The sequence below is a fragment of the Podarcis pityusensis genome (assembly GCF_964106645.2).
Source record: "Podarcis pityusensis genome assembly, chromosome: 7".
Taxonomy (NCBI): domain Eukaryota; kingdom Metazoa; phylum Chordata; class Lepidosauria; order Squamata; family Lacertidae; genus Podarcis; species Podarcis pityusensis.
In genome coordinates, this window is record NC_138031.1 from 73,231,686 (window position 1) to 73,253,373 (window position 21,688).

General features: G+C 43.3%; 1 protein-coding gene across 8 annotated transcripts in view; it reads left to right on the forward strand.

The window, feature by feature from the left end:
• Positions 1-21,688, forward strand: part of LOC308481934 (cadherin-10) — a 148,708-nt gene that overhangs the window by 79,338 nt on the left and 47,682 nt on the right. The window contains exons 1-2 of one of the 8 annotated variants that reach the window (XM_081014776.1): positions 16,190-16,285; positions 17,638-17,686. The exons of 6 other annotated variants lie outside the window; for them this stretch is intronic. In XM_081014776.1, coding sequence (XP_080870902.1) covers positions 16,269-16,285; positions 17,638-17,686 — 66 coding nt within the window. In that variant the 5' untranslated portion in view covers positions 16,190-16,268. Of the gene's footprint in view, positions 1-16,189; positions 16,286-16,475; positions 16,559-17,637; positions 17,687-21,688 lie in introns of those variants that run through there. One more of the 8 variants, XM_081014777.1, reaches the window with a different exon arrangement.

The following is a 21,688-nucleotide window of genomic DNA, read 5'->3' on the forward strand; positions in this document are numbered from 1 at the left end:
CCACTGAGGGCTGCGGCGAAAAGTGCCCCTTCAGCTGTTCCATTATTGTTTTGTATGGAACAGTAGCGACGTCTTCAGGCGCAAGGAGAGCCCGGGCGATTTCAAACGTCTCCTCTCCGCAGACGCTGAAGAATATCGCCCTCTTCTTGGCGTCTTCTTCGTCGGTGACCCCTTTGGCTTCTAGGAGGAAGGTGAAACGGGAGGCGTACGCTTCCCAGTCTCCAGATGCTGGGTTGAATGGCGAGAAGCTGCTGTTGGCTGCCATTCTGAGTTCCTTGTGCCCCGGAGCTGAAGCCTGGATACACGGTGCGAGGCAGCGGTGCGGCAGTTGGCGGTGCTGCGGTGCTGTGTGTGGCAGTCAGCTCAGCGGGATCCCACCTTCGTCGCCAGTGAAATATACTCAGAGTCGCAAAGTGATTTCATGCTCTTTATTCAGCTCATAGTGGTGAGGAGGAATGAATGAATGTCCCCTCACAGTATCTGCTTTATATACATTATTTACACAATGGGCTGCACATGATTGGCTAATTCTGGAATTCTACTGTAAGCCAATCAGGTTGTGGATTCACTTCTATCTGGAGCAGGATTGGGTGGTTCCTGCCAACCAATCATACTGCTGCATTGTTCTAGGACCAATCAGACTGCTGCATTCTGAATCCTATTGTTCTAGGACCAATCAGACTGCTGCCTTTTGGATCCTATTGTTCTAGGACCAATCAGACTGCTACAGTTTGGATCCTATTCAACTCAGTACATAACAATTTTGCACGGCTTTTCTCAAAGTTGCAGAGCAAAGAAGACCGATTGCTTGGGAATTCAGAGGGTTGGGGTTAAACAAGAGGCTCTGCTGCCTTTTGTGGTTGTTGTTTGAACAATGTTTTTATGATTGTACTCAAATGAGCATTGCTTCAAACAATACGACTAACTTCCAACTAACTATTATAATGCTTAACGTTGGCTGGATTGGTCTTCCAGATTGGTGATTGTGGTGGAATAAAACCCATTCCACTCAGGAAACAACTTTGGGGAAAGTTATTGTTTTCTTGAATGCCAGCTGTACATTCGCAAGACAATGCTGACTTTGAATTCTGGTCCGTAATGGGTGCTGCCACAAAATGATGCCAACGCTGCTGTTTACCAGGCCCCATAAACCTTAGGGGTGCGCTCCACTGCAATAATTCCTACAAGCTCTCTGGTATCGCATCCCATTCCCCAAATCATCGAGGAATGGTAAGTAATAGGGATGATGCCAGAATTTTGTTGAACATTCTCATTGCATGGTCCAAGTATGCATTGGGCAAAGGACAATTTAGACTCACACATACTATGATGTAAGATCCCTTGAGCTTAGTTGTATTGATTTATAACTAAACACATACAGAATTGTCTTTTTAATCTTATGCACTGTGGGTAAAACCACAGAGCCTACGACTTCCCATCAGAAGGTTGTGGTTCGAATCCCTGCGACGGGGTGAGCTCCTGTTGCTCGGTCCCTGCTCCTGCCAACCTAGCAGTTCAAAAGCACGTCAAGTGCAAGTAGATAAATAGGTACCGCTCCGGCGGGAAGGTAAACGGCATTTCTGTGTGCTGCTCTGGTTTGCCAGAAGCGGCTTAGTCATGCTGGCCACATGACCTGGAAGCTGTACGCCGACTCCCTCGGCCAATAAAGCGAGATGAGCACCGCAACCCCAGAGTCGGCCACGACTGGATCTAATGGTCTTGGGTCCCTTTACCTTTACCTTAATCTCAATTAGAAATAATGTTGCAGTAAGCAGAATCTTCCTTTTAAAACCAAGGATCCCTGGTTCTTACTATATAGTATTAATTGTAGCTATTGTTAATAATTCTTGGACTTTTGAATTACTTTCTGGAAAGGGAAATAGAGAGTTTCCGTTTGGTGAGCACATGTCGTCTTGTCTAAGAAATGCAACTGGAAGTGAGATTCATTTACTACTTATTTGCTACATTGGTATCCTGTCTTTCCACGAAGAAACTCAAGGTTTGACATACATATTACTCATTGGCCCTGTTTTATTCTCGCAACAACCCTATGAGGTAAGATAGGTTGAGAGTGAGTGATTGGCCCAAGGTCATCCAGTGAGCTTCCTTGCTGAGTGGGGATTTGAACCCTGATCTCTCAGATCGCAGTCCAGTGCTCTAACCACTACTCCACACTGGCTCATCAGATGGGTTGATGCGCTCCCCCCCCCCACTGTCAATGGAAACCAACAAATAACAATAATTTATAATAATAATAATTTATTATTTATACCCCACCCATCTGGCTGGGTTTCCCCAGCCACTCTAGGCGGCTCCCAACAGAATATTAAAAACACAATAAAACATCAAACATTAAAAAAACTTCCCTAAACAAATAGAAAGAGAACCTGCCCGATTTGACACTGACACAAAAACCTCACAAATGTACCAATTTTGAAAAAAAGAAAAATAATATGTAGGTTTAGCTCCCTCTCTTTCCACCCCCACCTCCCTTCCCCTTCAACCCTATACTAGATACAACATTGTCTTACATTGAACATAATTATGATACTCTATGATCTGAAAAAATGAAAAGAGACATTGCACGTTCTTTTGTAATTCAAGGAAATCTTTAATAAAAAAGATTTTTAAAAAATACACAGAGAAAGAGTTGCCCTGGATAAGCCTGGTGTTTAAGCACTTGCCTAATAGTGTTAAGAAACCAAGATCTTCATGCACACAAGCACATGACCATGGCAGACTTTGGGCTCACAAATTTCAGTACTGCCCCATGCGATGCAAAAAATAGGCACCCCCACCTCTTGTGCTCCATTCTGCAGCTTTGCTTTGGCGCCCCCTACAGGGTGGCACCCAGAGCACCCCAAAACCGCCTCTGTACATGAAACTTCATGCTTGTTCCATCTCTCCTCTGTCTGCACCCAGAATCAAAGCCCGTGGGTCGACTGTGGCAGGAGGCCCACTCCCCCGCTTGGCATAGAAATGCCATGGGCTGCTGCAGGAAGATGCGGGGGTTTCTATCTGTCACCTGTGAGCACCCAGCAGGCTAATCTCTCTGTCTGTCACTCTTACCCATGTGTGTGTGTGTATTTGTGTGTAGACAGTTATAGGAAGCTGGGGCCAAACTTTCTGTTGGCTAGTATTGCTGATAGGCAGCTTCATTCTTAGCAATCAAAGGATATCTTGGGACATAGTTGTCAGTGGGAGTTGAATTGCTTTGCTATGTTCGATCAGATTCAATAATTTCCTAATGGGGTCTGCTACACTATTTCAACCAGGAACAAAGCCTGTCTGGTGCTATTAATTTGTGCAGGATTTTTTTTTTTAGGCAATTAGCCTAGATTGATGTGAATATCTTGTTGTCTTGGTTTATCAGTGAGATCGGGCAGTATGATGTGTAGACAGTTATGAAAGCATCAAACAGCAGCCAGTGAAGGCAGAAGCCAAATTTTTGTGCCTCATAAATAAGAAATCCTCTGTTATGTTAATCAGAATACACACACAGAGACACACACACACACAGAGAGAGAGAGAGAGGCTGCTAAGCTGGATGTTGTGATGGGAGTTGTGGTCAGTTTGAAAATTTCCAAAAGCTAGTAAGCAACAGTGGGCTTCTTCGCACTTTTTGTGCTTCTTACAAGCAGTCTCAATTATTCCTCCGCAGTACAGACTCACAAGGCAAAGGATAATGTGCAAAGCAAGTAACCATGGTTATTATCAACAGCAATTCTCAGTATTTCCAGAATGCCTGATAATGAAGAAAGTGTCCGGGGGAGCTAGTTGCTAAATCATTCGACTCCAAGCACTGATAATTTTAGGGTTCTCTGAAATAAACTGGACTCGTGGGCTTTAATTAGAGTAGTCAGTAGACCGATCAGCTACGTTTTTACTACTGAGAAACACCAGCCGAGTCTCCCTTGCCATCAGGTGGCTGGCTCCGTACAGACCTTTTTGCAGGAATCCTTTTTGAAAAGTTCCTGAGCCCACCCACCGCAGCCCCCATTGTGGCATTGATCTGCCATGGCTGCTTCTCACATCTAAATGAGACAATTGGTGCAGCCGAGTGCCAGCAAAGAAATGGAATCTCATTGATCAGCTGGCCGGGAGAATTAGAGTAGGGGCAGTGTAAGCAATGGGCATCTTTCCACAAGACACACAAGAGGATCATTAGTGAGATGCACTTAGCTACTGTTGCGCTGGGAAACAGCCAGAGCCTCCCTTGCAAACGATGCAAGACTATAGGCAGTCTCTTTTTCCCTTTTCTCCCTTTCAGGGGAAGAAAACACTATGTAAAACCGTATTCATGGCTTAAATCAATGTCTTGGGAAACAAGTTTCTCTTTCTGAGTCGGTGGCTCCCCATCGCAAAGCCTTCCCTTGCCCTCTACAAGAGAGGATTAAAATGGGATAATTGGTATTCAAGCGGCGGCTAATGGAGGAGGGGAGGGGAAAAGCAAAACATCCATTGCGATACAACTATCAATAATAAGAAGAAGAATGAATAAAATAATAATAGAAAGAGGTCATCCAAAATGGTTGTTTGAAGTTATATTTGGCTGCAATAGCTGCAGCTCACTTATCTGAGTAGCGATTTTAAATCCGGTGCTTAAGGGCCATTTTCCTCCCTCTTTCCTTCTCAAGCATTGTTGACCTTTTAAATCGCCTAGTTATTAGGGCATTTGGGATGAGTGTGGGCTGTTTGATGGGGGGGCGGTGCGGGGGGAAATCAGCGACTTACATATCCCTTGTGGGTATTTGACTGCAACGCAAAAGTTGAAGAATGAACGTTTCTTTGCTTTTCTTGTAAAAATAATGTCTCTCTGCTGGAAGCCTTGCTTATGTGTGTATGTTTGTCAGGATTCTTTTGTCCACGGAGCCTGGAAAAAAAGTTAACTAATGATTACAGCAGAGGGTTTTTGCTTTGTTTTGGGGGCTTGCTCCCAGCTGGCATATTTTCTGTTGTGATTCAAGGTATAATTACGGATCAAGTTCATTGTCCCTTCTGTACATAACAGCAAGGCTTATAATAAACATAGAGCCCCGAAGCTTCCCATGTTGTGTAAAATGGTTTGCCCTAAAAGAAGGATCAGCAAATAGCAACCACTGGGCTGTATCGGGCACCTTGAAGGCAAGTGGCAGTAAGACGGTTGATTTGGGCATACAGTGGTACCTCGGGTTAAGTACTTAATTTGTTCCGGAGGTCCATTCTTAACCTGAAACTGTTCTTAACCTGAAGCACCACTTTAGCTAATAGGGGCCTCCTGCTGCTGCTGCGCCACCGGAGCACGATTTCTGTTCTCATTCTGAAGCAAAGTTCTTTTTTAAAAAATAATATTTATTAAAGGTTTCAGAATTACAGGGGGGGGGAGAAAAAATTAAAAACAACACTACAATACATAAAAAGGAAGAAAGAAAAAAGCAAAACACAAAAACCAATGCAACAATACAACAAAAAGATACAAAAAAGGAAAAAAAACCACAAATCCCATATTACATATCTTTAACTTCCATTTGCTTGTTTCATTGACCTCCTCACACCTCCCTTTTTGTATTCTAAATTAATTAATTATTTCAGCAAATTCTTTCCATCTTTCTCAATTTTCATTAAATAATTTATCTTAACAATTTAACCTATTAATTAACTCAATAAATCCTTTTCATCTTTTCCCCATGTTCTGTTATTCAAATTACCTTAGTTCATTTAACCTTATCTTACCATAAAATACTTTAGAGCTTAAAGCTTAATACTCAATTATACATAACTCCTGGTATCATTTCTACTAGAGTCATATAGTTTCATTCCAACATTTTCCCTAATATTCATTAATTTTAGGCCAATTCCCTAGGAAAAAAAAAATTATTTATAAATTTTGTTCCAGTCTTCATCCAACGTCTCTTCTTCCTGGTCTCGGGTTGTGTCAGTCCTTACTGTCCTTTCCATCTAGTCCATCAACCTGGTAATCTTATGTCCGAGGCCCTTAAGTCTCTTCCATGTCCCTTCTGCAGATCTTCTTCTTGTTGTTTATACTTGCCCTTTTCCTTGTCTTTTGTTGGTCTCTTTCTTAATTTCTTTCCTTTCTCATTGAGGAGTAGGTCTCTGGGGGATTCCAACCCAAAATTATCTCCATCTCCCTTCATCAAACCAGCCCATTCCCCACAGTCCCACTCTCCACAGTCATCAATGTAATCCAAAAAGTATTTAAAAGCATATTTCAAGGTCTCCCCGAAGTTAAGAACCTCCTCAGCTCCAAACTCCCCCTGGCCCACTCCAACTTCAATCTTCAATGACAGCGGCTTATGCTCCTGTAGGGCCTCGGGTCTCTCCATTTGTATTATTTGAGGTGCAACCGCATCCTCCTCCATTATCTTCTGCACTTGCCCAGTCAGTACAGGTTCATGAGTTGGTCCCTGAATAGTTTCTGTATCAATATTCCCTGTTTGTCCACAGTTATTAACCACAACAGTCATCAAGTCCATTTTCTCATTCATCAAATCCATTTTCTCATGCATCTGTTCCAACAAGGCACTTGTCTTGCGTAAAGCAAGCACCCAAACTTCCTCCCAGCTCATATTTAGTCAAGGTCAAAAAAGACTGGTCCCACGATCTTAATCTCACAGCTGTTGAGTCCTCAATTAGACTGCAGCAACAATTTAACAAGCTCCCTCTAGAGGAGACAATTTCTATTTGTATCCATTTTTTTTAAGGCAAGTCCAGCAAAGGAAAATTACTTTCATTTTTCAGATATTTTGTTTCTTTAGAATGCAAAAGGCAACATTGGAATCAATTTATTTCTCTTCTTTAGCTATCTGTCACAGTATTCCATTCACAGTCAATGAACCTCTCCAACTATTTCTGTCTATGACACCCTGTTCCCAGGTTAGAGACGGTGGAAACTTATCTTTCTTCACTCCCTCTCCTGCAGGGGTTAAACAAAGCCCCCCCCTTTTCTCCTGCTTCCAAGGGGGTTTCAGTAGTTATAAATGAAGGAAATTTAGACTTTTTTAACGACTTTCCAGGCTTTAGCTTACAAGGTTTTTGCTTTAGTCTATATACAAAAAGCGGAAGGCGGACTTCCTGTTTTGAACCTTCCCGCTTCGATGCCAAATTAAGATATTTCTTGATCCAATTTTCCGTTTCTACTCACGGGTACTTGTTTTAAATCCAATTGTCCACAGGAAAAAGTCAGCGCTCTCCGGCAATGGCTGTGCGGCTTCACTCCGTGAAAGTAGCAATCAGTTCGCAGCACCGCGCCGCTCACCCCACTTTTCTCCGGCACCCCAAAATGGGGTTCCCGGTGAGTAGGGGGTTGCTCCTGGTGCCCTGCTGAACCCCAAGTTCCCAGGCTTCCTCCGCCTGGGATTTCTAGCGGGTCCCCGCCTTCGCCGCAGCGGGAAGACCCAGTTTTCATGGAGCTAGTTCCTCTGGTCGGAGGAACTCTGCCATTCGCCGATGGCGCTAACCCGGAAGTCCTGAAGCAAAGTTCTTAATCCGAGGTACTATTTCTGGGTTAGGGGAGTCTGTAACCTGAAGCGCATGTAACCTGAAGCGTATGTAACCTGAGGTACCACTGTATTGAAAATGAGTCCTTCAGTTGGCCTCCCCTAACCAGCAAGACTTAGAAAAGATGGGTGGCACAGAGAGAGAGCACATCAGCCCTTTTCTCAGGCATCTCATGCAAGTATGTCCATCATTTCCCAAACTCTTTCTGTCAGATTGATGTTGGTTAAATGTTTTGTTGGGGTTGGTGGTTATTTTAGTTTGGGTATAACTGTAAACCAATTATGATTGTTGTTGCTATTATTATTGTTATTGGTTTTTATTGATTTATTGGTTTGTTTGTCACTTGTACAGTGTTACCTCAGAATCATGTTCCGCTCCCATTGATATAACTGGAGAAATAGGACAGATGCTCCCTTATTCCCCCTAGAAAACGATAAAGGTGCTTAGCGTTGTCTGAATCATTCCCCAAAGCTCTCTTTTCTTCTGACTAAATACGTAGCTATGTATATAATCCATATAAGAACTTTGAGAGTTGCAGTTTTATTTCATCAAAAGAACGCTCATGCCCATCATGGCTGAAGAAAACAGTTTAACCTTTCCTCTCAAGCCGTGAAGATTAGGAGCTTGTTTTAATGAATGAAATTCTCAAAGTGCAATGTAACATTCTCTATTAGATACCAGAAACAATAAAGATTGTTCTTCAGAGCATGAAAGTACAAGTGTGGGAGAGAGGGGGGAACTTAGGACGCAATTCTGCTGAAACTGAGGACTAAAATTAATTGAATAAAATATGGGTATTTTGTTTTGAAGTATGTTTGTGGTTTTTTTGGAGGGAGGGAGGCTATATGCCTGATTTCCTTCTCGTCCCTGGAGCAAACAAGGATCCAATTGTTGGAATAGCCAGATAAGTTTTTTGGTAATGGCCCATAAGTATGAGTCATCAAGGTAACAAAGGAGATGGCTCTGTGCCAGAGATCAGATGGGTCGATCCCACTCCCACAACCGTCTGGTAGTTAGAAAGACAAAAGCCAGAGCTGAGGTGTGTGAACTAGAAGCAGGCTGCAGGCTGGGCTGCTGAGATACAGAGCCACATCTGATTTCTGCTGGGATTCAAAGTTATGGCTATGGGAGAAATGCTACCTTTTGGTGGTATTAATGCTGTGATCCCTTCCATCGCAGGCTCAGGTTGCACATATGTGTAAATAAGCCATATATCATAAAGGCACCACCATTTCTGCTGTCCCTCATTCTAAGGAATCTGAACCCTGGGTAAGCACCTGGGACCCCTGGAATCTTGTCCAGTTCAGAGATCTGGGTAGCATGCAACATTGGCGTTAGAAGTGGGATTTGTGTTTCCTGGAGGAGGATCTTTGGGTGAGCTCTGCCTGAGCCAAAATAGAGGGAGGAACAGAAAAACTCATAGAGTAATTCAGGTTGATACTCCAGTAACAGATGGTGCCAGCTGCTTAGGAATTGTTCTGGTGTGGGCGGGGGCACAAAGAGAAACAAAGGAAAGAATGAGCAAGGCACTGAAACAGATAGTAAAAACACAATTGCACTTTTATGCAGCTTACCTCACTCAACTGTCTTATAGTCAGAAAGACAAAGCCAGAGTTCAGGCATGTGAGCTAGAAGCTAGATGCTAGAAGCAGACTATAGGCTGGGCAGCTGAGAGGCAGAGTCATGCCTGATTTCTATTGGGATCCAAGGCTGTGGCTATGGGAGAAGCAAGATCTTCTTGGGGTGTTAATGCTGGGGGTGATGTTCATCCATCATAGGCTCAGGTTGATTGTATGTATAAATAAGTCATATACAGTGGTACCGCGGAAGTCTAACCTAATCCATTCCAGAAGTCCGTTTGACTTCCAAAACATTCAGAAAACAAGCCACAGCTCCTGCAGCCAATCAGAAGCCACATTGGACTTTCAGGTTCCAAAGAACGTTTGCAAACCGGAACACTCATTTCTGGGTTTGCGGTGTTCGGGAGCCAAAATGTTTGACTCGCAAGGCATTCGGGATCCAATGTACAACTGTATCACAAGAACATCAAAGTTTCCATTGTCCCTCATTCCAAGGAAACCAAACCCTTGATAACTGCCTGGAACCCCTGGAATCTAACCCCACCCAGAGACTGGGGTGACGTGTAACAAAAAATTACATTTCCACGAGCAATGGAAGAATTTCAGTGCCCAGTGAATTCTGTAACCTGCTATAAATCATGGAAAATGACCTGATTCAGTGACTGGGAATTCACTGCTTTGGTGTCTTCTGCTAGTGATATTTTGCATAAGCAAATAGATTCCAGTCTTGCCCGTTTAATGAGTGCTAAAGTGAGAAAGAGATAATAAACAATGATGCTGAATGTCAGCAGGGCAACATTTAACAAAATGAGAAGTCTGTTCAATGAGGCTGAGCAGTAAACAAGCAAACGGCTCCCTCTGTCTCATTACCCACTTACCTGGAAGTAAGAGTAACTGATTTGAAGCCATGACCAAAATAACGAGTGATTTATAATTTATTTGATTATAGTATAAATGTTTCCCGCTGGTAGCTAGGCAAATCATCCTGTGGTTTTCTCATTTCATACAAACACATAAAGAGCTAGTGGTGGATATAATATACACACAATTAGGGAGAATATTTCAGTACTAGCCAGAGGGTGGGGGGTAGAAATAAAATGATGTTTCTAAAAGCAAACAAGGTATAAATTTTGCCCGGCATGAATGACTAAATGGGTAATGATGGATATTAAATAGTGAAGGTGCAAGGAAAATGGTAAGATGTGACAAACGGAAGGCTCCTGAGGATTGCAAGAACATGTTTTCTTCAATTAAAATATCTGCTGCCTAGAAGTAATATTACCCAGCCAGGTGATGATTGGGTTTTCCCCCCTAATGATGTCTACATTATGAATTGTTTGCAGAATTTGCATTGCCTTATTATTGAGGGGGGGGGATAATCTAGTAATAAAGGAAAAGACTGGAAATGAATGAGCACCCGGATATTTTCTTTCCCTCTATAAAAGCAGAACCATAAGGAGGAGAATCTTGAAGAGAAAAGGTCAGTGAATTTAGGGAGAGTGGTGTATGCTTTGGTGTGAACTGGAAATACAATTTACAATGAGTAAGCATTACAGAATTTAAAGAATTCCCACCTCCTGCAAACAGACGAAGAAAGGAAATAAATTTATCTCCAATATCACTGCTTGTTGTCCACCTAGCTGAAACCACTACACAGGATCTGTTCACCTCCCCCCCCCCCCTTTTTAACAATTTTATCTATAATTTTCATTTATATACATTACAACAATTATTTTGCCATTTTAACTTTCAACTCCCTTCCCCCTCTTTCTGCGGTTCCTTACATTTATTTCTGTCCTTTCCTGTGTACTCCAAATCTTCTTATCTTATTCCTTTATTCATCTACTCTAATATATATCTCATATATATATATATTTTAAAACTGCAGGTTTTTACAATAATCCTGCAAATGTCTTACTCTGTTTACAGTTTATTTGTAAATACTCAATAAGCCACTTCCATTCCTTTCTAAAATGTGTGTTGTCTTGATTTCTTATTCTTCCGGTACGTTTCACCATTTCTGCATACTCCTTTAGTTTCTGTATCCAATCTTATTTCGTTGGGACCTCTTCATCTTTCCATTTTGGGGCAAATAACATTCTTGCAGGGATCTGTTCACCTTTTTGATAACTTAGATGCTTTGTATGTGCACATACATCTGTACCCAGCAAGAACTAATTCCAACAAACACCAAAGGGGCTTTCAGCAAGGGGAGTGCAGCACTGTTGATTAATGATGGGCAGGACTAGCATAGAGACTTTTGTCACTCCCCCCAACTGACCCTCCTTGACCCCACATTTTTTAACCCCTTCCCCACAGAGCATTTGGTCTCAGAAGAAGGGCAATTGCCATCACTGCTACACCAAACTGACACAGCACACATGCCCTCCACCGTCTGGAGAAAGCCCCTTAACTCCCATTATATTATATTTTGTTCTTTGGTAGATTTACAAAAATCAAAACACCAATAAATAAACCTTAGATGGTTTCTGGCTACGAGTCAGGGGTGATAGCTCCTCAATGCACTCTGCGGGTAGCAAGGAGGTTCAGGCAGGGGGAAAACAGGATTTATGAGGCAAAAATCATGACAATGTTGCCCAGTGGAGTCTGGGCAGCTCACTGCATCCCACTATGCCGCTCAAGCCTATGTCTGCCAACTTGAAAGGCAGAATGGGTGCAACCTGGGAGTGTGTCCCTACCATGGATGAGCCTCCGTCTCCGTCTCCGGCATGATTTGTAGTTCCTCTATAATTTGGACAATTGGCATTAATCAAGAGGCGCTCCTGGACTGACATCTGCTAACCGGCCGCAATCAGCTGCCGAAAGGACTGGGCTTCGCCCTTTGAAGGTATCTGAATGTTTTCTTTGAAGCTTAAGAATCCTTGCAACAGCTGGGAAAGGGGGAAGACAAGGAGCTTTGTGCTTTTTTATGGTTTTCAAATGGTCTCCTTTCTTCTTGTCCTTCCTTGCAAAATGAAAGAGATGTGTGTAGCCATTGTTACGTTATTCTGTTTGTTACTTCGGAAAAGAGGGGGGAGGCTTTTGATCTGTGCTCAACAAGGTATTTAACAAGGTTTTACTAAGCCCTCCCCCCTCGACCGAGGCTGAATGGACTTTATTTAAAATTATTCCTGGACTGCTGTTGGAGGAATGCAGTGGGGGGAGGGAGATAATGAACTGCTGCTGAACAGATGTGGTAAATAGGCTGAATTTGAGAAAAGACCTTGCTTTTAACTGTGTGCTGAGGAAGAACTCCAGAGCGGAATTTTAATGGCAGAGTTTGGATGTGCATTCTGTGAGATTTATGGCTGCAGCTTGTACGCCGTAATAATTTGGAAAATTATTATTTTTTAAATAGAAAAAATAAACTTTAGAAAGGGGCAACATTAGACATGGATGCGGACTTGCAAAACATTTTAAAAAATCAAGACTCCTAGCGCTTTGTTCCACTCTCCCCTTTTTGCTCAGGGTGGCCCTGCCCCCTGCCTGCTCCTCAGAGCCAACCCATCATGTGGGGCTGAACCTCAATGGTGGCAGCTTCTTCTCCTCCTCACCTGCTCTCCAGCAGCCACTATGAGATGCCCAAGGGAGGAGACCAGAAGCAGAGGCCATGGAGAGGCAGCAGGGTGCTCCTTTGCAGCTGCCACGGTCGCTGCTCATGACAAGCACCAGCTCATCCTCTTCCCCAAGCTCAGCAGAGACAGCACTGGTGGGAGAAATAGGGGCATTCCAGGATCAAATCAGTAGCCAGGGTGGCTTTCATAATTCCAGGACTGTCCCTGGAAAATTGGGACACTTGTAGGGTATGGACTACAACCCCATGGCCCTGTGACTGCTTCCACGTGTTTTCAATGTGTACGGGAGTTGTTTATACCTTCTAAAAAGGGACGTGAGTAGCGCTGTGGTCTAAACCACTGAACCTCTTGGGCTTGCTGATCGGAAGGTCGGTGGTTCGAATCCCCGTCATAGAGTGAGCTCCCGTTGCTCTGTCCCAGCTCCTGTTCCATTGCACCAGAAGCAGTTTAGTCATGCTGACCACATAGCTCAGAAAGCTGTCTGTGGACAAACACCAGCTACCTGTGAGATGAGCTCCGAAACCCCATACTTGCCTTTGACTGGACTTAACCGTCCAGGGGTACTTTACCTTTTACCTTTTTACCTTGTACCTTCTAACTCTGTTTTTGTGCTCGTGTGTGTACATGTAAGATTCTGTAAGTGTACATGCAGAACTATAAACATGCAGTTGTTTGTCTCTTGCAGGCACACTACCCTGGAAACTAATATTGGCTGAAACTTGCTTTTTTTAAAAATATCAGTGATAAAATAAGAGCTGCCTCTGCACAATGTGTGAAAACACCCTTAAGATTACAGTGGTGCCCCGCAAGATGAATGCCTCGCAAGATGAAAAACTCGCTAGACGAAAGAGTTTTCCGTTTTTTGAGTCGTTCCGCAAGACGAATTTCCCTATGGGCTTGCTTCGCAAGACGAAACGTCTTGTGAGTTCTTGCAAGTTTGTTTCCTTTTTCTTAAAGCCGCTAAGCCGTTAATAGCCGCTAAGCCGCTAAGCCGCTAATAGCCGCTAAGCCGTTAATAGCCGTGCTTCGCAAGACGAAAAAACCGCAAGACGAAGAGACTCGCGGAACGGATTAATTTCGTCTTGCGAGGCACCACTGTAATTGTCCAGTCCTAAAGCTTGCTGTCCTGAGTAATTAAAAATGAGTAAAATTGAATGATTAGCATGCTTTCAAGGGGAATTGGAGGATGCAATTTAGTAAGAAAATGAGGATAGGATAAAAATAGTACTGTACTACATCACAAGTTGTAAATGTTACAGTTGTGCTGCAGATATTTTAATAATGACATTGTAACAAACAAACAAAAAAGTGGGGATCAGATAGCCCCATGAAGATGTTTTTCACACAATTTTCCCCACAATATATGTGTTTATTGCTTGTGCTTTCGAATTATGGAGATTTTATTTTATTTTATTTTATTTTTTGGCAGCTTGTATGGGGTCTCATTGTGGGATGCTGACCCCCATTATCAGTTTTGGATAGCATTGCTTTGTCTGTGTTGTGATGCTCACAATTATTGATAGGTATCAAGGCCTGTTCCTACACACACACACACACACACACACACACACACACCAGTATGATTATTTTTCTTCTTTTCTCTCTCTTCAACTTTGAATTAAAGGGAACTTCAAAGTATGGCAACATAAATGAGTGAGAATTCAGTCTATTAAGGGTGAGACTTTAAGTGTCTGTTTGAAATACAGTGTAAAATTCTTCATCACCAAAGAGTTACTTTTAACACGCCTTTCAGTGTAAAGTTGGAATAAGTGATTCGCGGTACAAATGAGTGAAAGTTGGCACCAAGCTGAGTCACATTAAAAGTGAGATGTCATAGAAGAGATGGAGAGGGTATATGTCCTGCAAGGAGAATTATGAAGTGAAAAGAAAAAACGACCAAATGTGTGGCAAAGAAACAGAATATCTAGACACACACACACAGTTCTGCTTCTGATTGTTGGGTAGCTTAAAGGCCATTTAATACACTACAAGGGAACAAATATGTTTCTATCTATGAACATAGATATAAGGAGAAGCCATGACCTGTATGGCGCATATGCCTGTGTGATTATACCGTCATTGCTGCAACTAAGGACTCAGCTATACAGCTGCAAATAAGACATTTTAAGAGTGTTGTAAAGTGCATTATACAAATGTGGCACTAGATGGCGATAGAGAGCTATGGCAAATTCAATATATTTTTCAATTTACAGTCATACCTCAGGTTAAATACGCTTCGAGTTGAACGCGTTCGAGTTGCGCTCCGCGGCAACCCTGAGGTAACGGAGCGTGTTACTTCCGGGTTTCGCCACTTGTGCATGCACAGATGCTCAAAATGATGTCACGCGCATGCACAGAAGCGGACAAAAGCGACGTGCGCATGCACAGACATGCTGTCACTAGATACGTTTACTTCTAGATGTGAACGGGGCTCCGGAATGGATCTCGTTCGTATCTAGAGGTACCACTGTATTTTTTAAAAAGCATTTTCACAGTGTTTTTTATGTGTCTAGATTCCACCTAAGTATTTTTGACACCCTGAACTTAAGTCAGTAGTGACTGGGGTGGCTGGAAAGATTCGCAGAACTACCTACCCACCCCTAATAGAACTGAAATCGCTGCAGTTTGCCCCTGCATCCCCCTGTCCCATCCAGGCTAGCTGCTCCGAGGCCAGCGTTAGGTAGGGAGTCACACCCAAGCGTATCAGCCACTTCTGGACTTAACAGTCTTAACAGAGGGAGCCCTCTCGACACAGCCATATGCATTACTTCAGTTGTGTAAGACACAATTTCTCCTTCACCAACCGTCATCTGCCGCCTCACAATGACTTCTACGTTCCTGATATGCTTGAGCACGAAACAAACAAACAAGATGTCAGGGTACTGTCAGGGCCCCCCAGCTGGTTGCTCAGAATAGTATAAAGACAAGGAAAGGTTTCTTACCATCCTCCCCCCCCCCAGTCTTTACAGAGAGAGGCCATAGAATTCAGCCTTTTGGATTATGGCGTTGTCCTGAGTGAATCTCCACCCCCCCTTCTTCATTCGTCATTCTCATCATCTCCTCTACAGATGCCCTCTGTCTTTGAGCTCTTTGCTCTCCTACTTTTAAAGCTCACCGGGTTTTGGGAGATGGAGGGTCTCTAATGACAACATGTCAGCCAGTTGTTGTTCTGCCTCTCCCATGATTTCCCAACTTTCCCCCTCATCTGCCTCTGAGCTGCTCAACCCCCTGTTGTAAATCTATACTGTCTTCCTCTTCCTCCTCCCTGGAAGGGTCAGAATGGGGAGGGGGTCTCCCCATTCCTCCTCTGCCCAGTCCCTGACAATTAGTAACAGTGGAAGCAGGTTTTCAGATCATACACAGCCCTTCTTCTGGCTTTGATTATGAGAGCAAAAAATAAACATCCAATAGTATAGCTAGAAACCACTGGGTATTCAGGCTGATGGTTACTTGGTTGCAGAGGTTTACTGGCCATTGCTGTTGGCATGGAGATAGTCTAGGTTGAATGCAAACAGGCCATTCTGATGTCATGTGTGATGTCACAAAGAGGATATGCTTTAAGTCTTGGTAAAGCCAGAAACAGTTAGCAATCAGACTGCATCTCAGCCCTGTCAAGATGGATCTCCATAACAGGTGATGAATAGTTTTATTTGGGGAATATATTAACTTTTACTATTGGGGAAAAGTTTTAGATTGGTTTTCAGGTCACGTTGAGGCCAATAAATATACATTCACAATCCTGTACCTATCAAATAATCAACTTTATGTGTGGCTTTGGGACTGATTCATGCAACCACATTTCCTTTCTCCACTCTATAGCAGCTTTTCCTCTGTATTTGAAAAAAAAAAAAAAAATAACCCAGAAGAAGAAGATAAGGAACCAGGAATAAGATTTGGATGAGTATGGTGAGAATCTAAGCTTTACAAGTGAGGGGGCTAGGAAGATGGCTTTGTGGTCCAGCATAGGAACGAGGGGTGCTTCAAATTATTGAATTCCTGTTCCACAAAGAAGAAGCCACAAGGACAAAGTCTTTGAGCTCTTTGCTCGCCTACTTTTAAGGCTTGCTGGGTTCTGGGAGATGGAGAGTCTGGAATGCTTTCTAATGACAGCGTGTCAGCCAGGTGGTGTTCTGGCTCTCCCATGAGTTCCCAACTTTTCCCCTCATCTGCCTCTGAGCTGTTACCTCCTTCAGTCCCCTGTTGTAAATCTATATTGTCTTCCTCTTCCTCCTCCCTGGAACAGTCAGGATGGGGAGGCTGTCTCCACTGCCCAGTCCCTGACACAAGAACCCACTTTGCCAATCCTGATTTTTGAAGAAGAGAAATACTCAGAGCATGTGCCATTTTGCATTGTAAACTTGCTTTGATCATGGCGCCAGCAGGGCTACAGACATAAAATGGAGGCTGCTTCTGCTGACCTGATGCTAAACTGATTTAACTTGGGGATAGGCATTATCTTGTTGCACAAAAAGTAACACATTTTTTAAAAAATGTAGAAAATAATAAAGTGAGTTTCTGGAACCATATATCTGCCAAGCTAGCCACCACCTGATTGTTTTTAAAGCTCTCTCTCTCTCTCTCTCTCTCTCTCTCTCTCTCTCTCACACACACACACACACAGTGTATACTCCACCATACACTGACAACACACCTCTTGCCTAGGGAAAGAGAGCTTGTGAAATACGACAGCAATCCCTAGGGACATGCATACAGCTTTGGCAGGTACATCATAATTGGTGGGAAAGGGGTGGAGGTCTCTGAGAGCAGAACAGCAAGGCCATAATAATAATAATAATAATAATTTATTATTTATACCCCACCCATCTGACTGGGTTTCCCCAGCCACTCTGGGCGGCTTCCAACAAAACATTAAAAATACAATAAATCATCAGACATTAAAACTTCCCTAAACAGGGCTGCCTTCAGATGTCTTCTAAAAGTCAGATATTTATTTCCTTGATATCTGATGGGAGGTCTTTCCACAGGGCAGGCGCCACTACCAAGAAGGCCCTCTGCCTGGTAAAAGGTAAAAAGGTAAGGGTAAAGGACCCCTAGACAGCTAAGTCCAGTCAAAGGCAACTATGACGTACGGAGCTCATCTCACTTTCAGGCCAAGGGAGCCGGCGTTTCTTCGCAGACAGCTTTCCGGGTCATGTGGCCAGCATGACAAATTCGCTTCTGGTGCAACGGGACACCATGACGGAAACCAGAGCGCATGGAAACACCATTTACCTTCCTGCCAAAGCAGTACCTATTTATCTGCTGGCACTGATGTGCTTTTGAACTGCTAGGTTGGCAGGAGCTGGGACAGAGCAACAGGAGCTCACCCCATTGCGGGGATTCGAACTGCCGACCTTCTGATCGGCAAACCTAAGAGGCTCAGTAGTTTAGACCACAGCGCCACCTGCGGCCCTTTATCATTCTGGTAGCGTGAGTCCACATGGGGAAATCAGAAATCTCGAGATGTCCATCTCTCAGGCAGTGCTCATACCAGCTATTCTTTGGTTAAGTTTGGTGTAAGCATCTAGGCTTGCCACTTATCCCTTATAATACAGGATTGTCCCATTTTTCAATGACCCTCAGGTTCCCTTCCCAGTACGATTCTATGAATATGCTGTGTCCTGTATTGATACAGTTTTGTCCTGAATTTTAGGTCTTCTCTCCCTCACTCATGCTCTCTCTCTCTCTCTCTCTCTCTCTCTCTCTCTCTCTCTGTGTCTGCCAAGTTAGGGATCCTCTCCAAATGCATCTGTTTGAAAGGATGTGCAAAAGATCATGCATTTAAACTCTGAGTAGCTAAGCACAGAAAGTTTTACAAAATCATGTAAGATGCCACACACGTCCGTGTGTGACAAATTTCAGAGAGGCCATCCTCTTAGGCTGCAATAGATTGCTTTGGTCACTTCAGCACCAGATTGGGGGGGGGGGTGTCCCCCAATCATCCTGCCCTGCTCTGTCCTATATTTTCCCAGAACAAAGGTGGCAACCTTCGAACATACCTTTCTGTTTGCTGCTTGGATGCAGGTGAGACAGCCAAGCTCCAGTCAGCTTGTTGGATTACCAAGCCCTGCCCACAAGGCACCCCCAGAGGATTAAGGGGCAGCATCTCGACACCAGGGACTCAGCTACACAGCTGCAAATAAAACGTTTTAAATGTGTTTTAAGTGCAATATACAATGTGACACTAGATGGCGATGGTGAGCCTTATGGAAAATTCAATGTATTTTTAAAAATGCTTTTTTAAAAAAGCATTTTCAGAATGGTTTTTATATGCGTGTAGATTCCCCCCGGGTCAGAGGCAAGGCTTTACAACAGGAGGCAAGCACATTCAAAGAGATCTATGCCGATGGGAAGAAAAAAGTTTGACAATTTAAATATGATTTGGACAGGGCTTAAAACAACCAGCATCAAGAGAATTGAATATTCTGAAAAGGATGAAAAATTAATTTAGAAAGCATACTAAAAAAAAAATCATTTAAATTTTCTAGCCGCTGTGTCACTTTTCCCTGTCAGATCTCTACTGAACTTAAATATGCAAGAGCCCATTTCATGCAAACTCCTTCCTGACGTTATGAAGCATTTATGAGTCACAACGCTTAAATAGTTTTCATCTTAACAACACTATGTTAGATCACACCAATTAATATATTCAAAGGGAAGAACCATATGTTATTACTGGAATGCAGGGCTTTCAGTAATTGCGGTTGCTGTAGGTGAAGTCCCGATGATAAAGAAATGAATGTGGGAAATGAATATGCAAAATATTCAGATTTATTCAAATTTCTGGAGAGGAAGATGCGGTGTTGACTGCTGAAGAATGGAATGCTACCATTGGGGAGAGAAAGGAATTCATTGCAATAACAGTTTGCAAAATATCCGAGACAGATATAAAAACAAAACCACATCTTTACAGCAGATCATTTTGGGAAACAAAATTGCTAAGTGAAACAGATGTCTTTTCCTTTCTCAGCTTGGCTGACATAAATCGCAGATGCCCATTAGCCAAAAGACGTGTGTGAACATTTTACATGTAAGACAGAAAACGAGAACTTCACTGTTATTTGTGAGCTCCCTGCTCCTTCTGACAGCTTAATTCCCCCCCTTTTGTTTTGTTGTTGTTCTGACAGAGAAAGAAAATAGTTGTTTTTTTTTTTATCTGAACTAGTAAATAGATAGTACTAGCAGTAAATAATCACAGGCATAATTAGGGGCTCAGCAGTGTGGCCCACTGGCAAATGAAATTTATATTTTGGTGTGATCTCTTGATCTCCTTGGGTGAGATCTCTGAATGACCAGATTGTTCAAGGTTCCATGACTTCAGGGACTGTTATGAGAGCACCGTCTTGCAGCCAGTTTTGTGGCTATTCCTACTACTGAATCTATGCAGTTTGGTCTTCACTGACAGAGATCTGTCAAAGAGGATGCTATTCTGTTGAGGAGCAGTCAAAGATACAATGCACCCCCAAGCAGTCACTGTAATAACCCTACCTATCATAGTTATAGCTATTTTGCAGAAAAGGGGATGTGGTTCTTCAGCTTTATTGGTAATAGGGTGCTGATATGCCCTCTGCTCAACAAAGGTCTGTATAGTTAAAGCCATGGTTTTCCCGGTAGTGATGTATGGAAGTGAGAGCTGGACCATAAAGAAGGCTGATCGCCAAAGAATTGATGCTTTTGAATTATGGTGCTGGAGGACACTCTTGAGAGTCCCATGGACTGCAAGAAGATTAAATGCATCCATTCTTAAGGAAATCAGCCCTGAGTGCTCACTGGAAGGACAGATCCTGAAGCTGAGGCTCCAATACTTTGGCCACCTCATGAGAAGAGAAGACTCCCTGGAAAAGACCCTGATGTTGGGAAAGATGGAGGGCACAAGGAGAAGGGGACGACAGAGGACGAGATGGTTGGACAGTGTTCTCAAAGCTACAAACATGAGTCTGACCAAACTGCGGGAGGCAGTGGAAGACAGGAGTGCCTGGCGTGCTCCGGTCCATGGGGTCACGAAGAGTCGGACACAACTAAACGACTAAACAACAACAACAATGCCCTCTGCTCTCTAATAATGTGCATACATCAGAAGGTAAAGGTAAAGGACTCCTGGACAGTTAAGTCCAGTTGAAGGTGACTATGGGGTTGTGGTGCTCATCTCGCTCCAGGCCAAGGGAGCCGGCGTTTGTCCACAGACAGCTTTCTGGGTCATGTGACCAACATGACTAAACTGCTTCTGGTGCAATAGAACACCATGATGGGCATGGAAATGCCATTTACCTTCCCGCCACAGTGATACCTATTTCTCTACTTGCACTGGCATGTTTTTGAACCACTAGGCTGGCAGAAGATGGAACAGAGCAACTGGACCTCACCCCGTCACAGGGATTTATTTGAACTGCCGACCTTCTGATTGACAAGCCCAAGAAGCTCAGTGGTTTAGACCACAGCCTAAGATGGCCAATGGACACTATGTTGTACCCAAAGAACCAATTTCTTTCCTTCATTGAATTATGTTGAGTGGGGGAAGATACCTGCTTTCCCATGTATGGCATGTTGTCAAGCTGTCTTTGTACTTGCCTCCCCAGAGTTAAAATGATCAGAAAGGGTGAACACACACAGGGGAAGAAAAGCTTCTCTTCCCATTACAGAATGGCTTCCAAGGAACATAAAGAAGCTCCACAAACAGCACCATCACCACCAAATAACAGTGATGTACCACTGCTCCTGAATAAAATTTAACAGCCTGGGTCCTAAGTTAGGTCAATGCTGCACATATTGCAGTCATGAGAAGGAAGCTAAAAAAAGAACTTGGTGGGTTTGACAAAAGCTGGCTAATGAGTTTGTGGCTGAGGTGAACTTTGAACTGAGGTCTTTCCAACCCACACTCTTATAAAGATCTATACTGGGAAGAAAGAGGTGAGTGAAAATCTACATCAGGAACAAGTGGGGGGGAATCAAATCATCCTTACCTTATGGGAAAAGGTACCAACGCTAACAGAATGCAAAATAAATTATTAGACTATGTGGAAATGGCTCAACTAACAA